The following is a 2,329-nucleotide window of genomic DNA, read 5'->3' as shown; positions in this document are numbered from 1 at the left end:
TATTTGCTCAGAACAGATAGGTCTTCATTTGACTCACTACCTGAACCACCAGCTTCTTACGTTATCTCTTTAAAGCAGAATTAATTCATATAATTTTGTGAAGTCACCTAGACTCTAATCTGAAAGTTCTTCTTGAATATCTGTGGTATCACCATTTCTAAGTAGCTCAGCAGTCTAATGGTCGTAACTAACTTAATCAGACAAATATGAAACCTGTTTGATGCTACCATTGTAGGAGTCAAATTCTTAATGTATTTATAACTTAATAAATTGCAATTCAGAGTTATGACACCAAGTTAACTTTGCTCCACCCCTTTTTAGCTGAGGTTCCAGATTTCTGCTTCAGGATGGAAACTGCCAATGCAATGTTCAGACCATGTTCTACTCAAAAGTCACATCTTATCCTTCATAGCCACGTGACAGACCAAGCCCCCCCAAAATAAAATTGTTTATATTTTATTATGATTATTAGTAATTAATCCATAGAAATTGAATAACAAAGGAAAAAGCTCAAGATAAATAATTTCTTTCTTGTGAATTCAAACACATGCATACACACACATTCTCCTCTGTGTGTGTTACTTCCTCCTCACATTCTGTCCCATGGTACAAATAGTTACACAAAAGTCTACAAAACACGAGTAGCAGACCCCAGCTGTGTAAAGCTCAGGCTGATTCTCAGTCTAGATCACCAGCTTCTCCATGCTAAGTGTACTTGTGGTTTCGTCCTCTTCATTTGACCCAAAATATCCTGGGAGGTCCAGCATCCTCTGCTCAGCCTCAGTAAGGCCAAATGATGTATTGTCATAGAAGGCAAACTCAGGGTGAGTGGGGAAGCTTTGACACTTGTCTTTCCTACACTGAGAAGGGCTCAGAGGACTGATCCTCTGGTAGCTATCTTTGGGGGATGTGGGAGAAGACTGCTTCCTTGAGACACTCTTGTGACTGGGGGACGGTCCCCTACGAGCTCTGTGGGGCTCTGTTCTCTCAATTCCTGCCACTAATCCTGCCTGGCGATCCCCAAGGTCTGGTTTCCTTAAGGGCTGCCCCAAAGTGTAGGATTTAGGGAGAGGGTTTAATGGACCACAGGTTCCACTTGCCCCCTGGAAATGCTCCAGTTTTTCAGGAAACAGGTGGGCGCCTCGACTCTGAGGCCTAAGTCTGTCCTCTGCCTGCTCCCCGGTCCGCGTCCTAGAGCTGTAGGCGGGGGCCTGCCGTGGAGTCAGAGTAGACATGCTCCTCTCTCGGAACGGCCGGGCCTGCCTGGCTTCATGGAAACTCGCTGTCCTCCTGAAATGGGCGTTCCTGGCATGGCTCCTCTCGGATGGGCCCCCTCTGCTGCCCACGTGCCTTGCCTGTGACTTGCGAATCAGAGTCTGGCTGGGGCTTATGGCACAACTGGCCTGAGTCACACTTAAATCCAGTCTGGAGGGAGGCCTTTCCCCGGCGCTGACGGCAGGCTGCTCCGGAAATGGGGATTTGATCCGGAACTTGTTTGCTGCAGCTTCTTCCGGGCTTTCCAAATCTAAGGGAGGGCTGGCAGCCGCATCAATGGCGGTGTCTGTCAGGGGACTCTGAGACACGTGATACACTTTGGTGGTTTCCGTCAGACCTTTCTTTTTCATCTCCTTTAATTGCTGCTGGGCAAGGCGGTAGCTGAACAGAGGTGGGATTATCTTCTGGGCGTTGGACTGGAAGCTCTCGCTGCCAGAGACATCGTCCTCGGGAGGCACTGGCCCACTCCGTCTGTAGGTCAGAGGGATGCCCGTGTCCCCTGGACTCCCCGTGGGCCCGTCTCCCCCATCTGAGAAGCTCCCACGCTGCTCGCTCAGCTCACAGATATTCTCCTCGTCCGAGTTCTTCCGGAAGCCAGGGGAGTGGATGGAGTTGTGTCGAGCAGGGGTGCTGCACTTGTGGGGGCGGCCGAACCTCCTCCACAGAGTGATGAGCACGGTGGCAATGATGATGAACAAGCACAAGGATATACCGGTGGCAGTCACGATGTTGTTGGACTTCACTGGACCCTGGGGCTGAAGAGGAGATGGGCTGGATGGCTGGAAAGCTGCAAAACAGACAAACAACAACAACAACAAAAAAAAAAAACACAAAGGAACAGATGTATTTTTACTTTTTCTTTTTCTTTTTTTTTTTGAGACAGAGTCTTGCTCTATTGCCCAAGCTGGAGTGCAGTGGTGTGATCTCGGCTCATTGCAACCTCCGCTTCTCAGGCTCAAACAATTCTCCTGCCTCAGCCTCCCAAGTAGCTGGGATTACAGGCAGGCGCCACCAAGCCCGGCTAATTTTTTTGTATTTTTAGTAGAGCTGGGGT

At 49.1% G+C, this 2,329-nt stretch overlaps 1 protein-coding gene across 3 annotated transcripts in view; it reads right to left on the bottom strand.

The window, feature by feature from the left end:
* Positions 1–445: 445 nt before the first annotated feature.
* Positions 446–2,329, bottom strand: part of THSD1 (thrombospondin, type I, domain containing 1) — a 55,939-nt gene continuing 54,055 nt past the window's right edge. For all 3 annotated transcript variants that reach the window (XM_011988737.1, XM_011988736.1, XM_011988738.1), the window contains one exon: positions 446–2,062. In XM_011988737.1, the coding sequence (XP_011844127.1) occupies positions 684–2,062 (1,379 nt within the window). In that variant the 3' untranslated portion in view covers positions 446–683. The remainder of the gene's footprint in view (positions 2,063–2,329) is intronic.

The sequence above is a fragment of the Mandrillus leucophaeus genome, unplaced genomic scaffold (genome assembly GCF_000951045.1).
Source record: "Mandrillus leucophaeus isolate KB7577 unplaced genomic scaffold, Mleu.le_1.0 Scaffold338, whole genome shotgun sequence".
Lineage (NCBI taxonomy): Eukaryota > Metazoa > Chordata > Mammalia > Primates > Cercopithecidae > Mandrillus > Mandrillus leucophaeus.
Note: the sequence above shows the minus strand (reverse complement) of the source record. Positions and strands in the feature narration are given on the sequence as shown.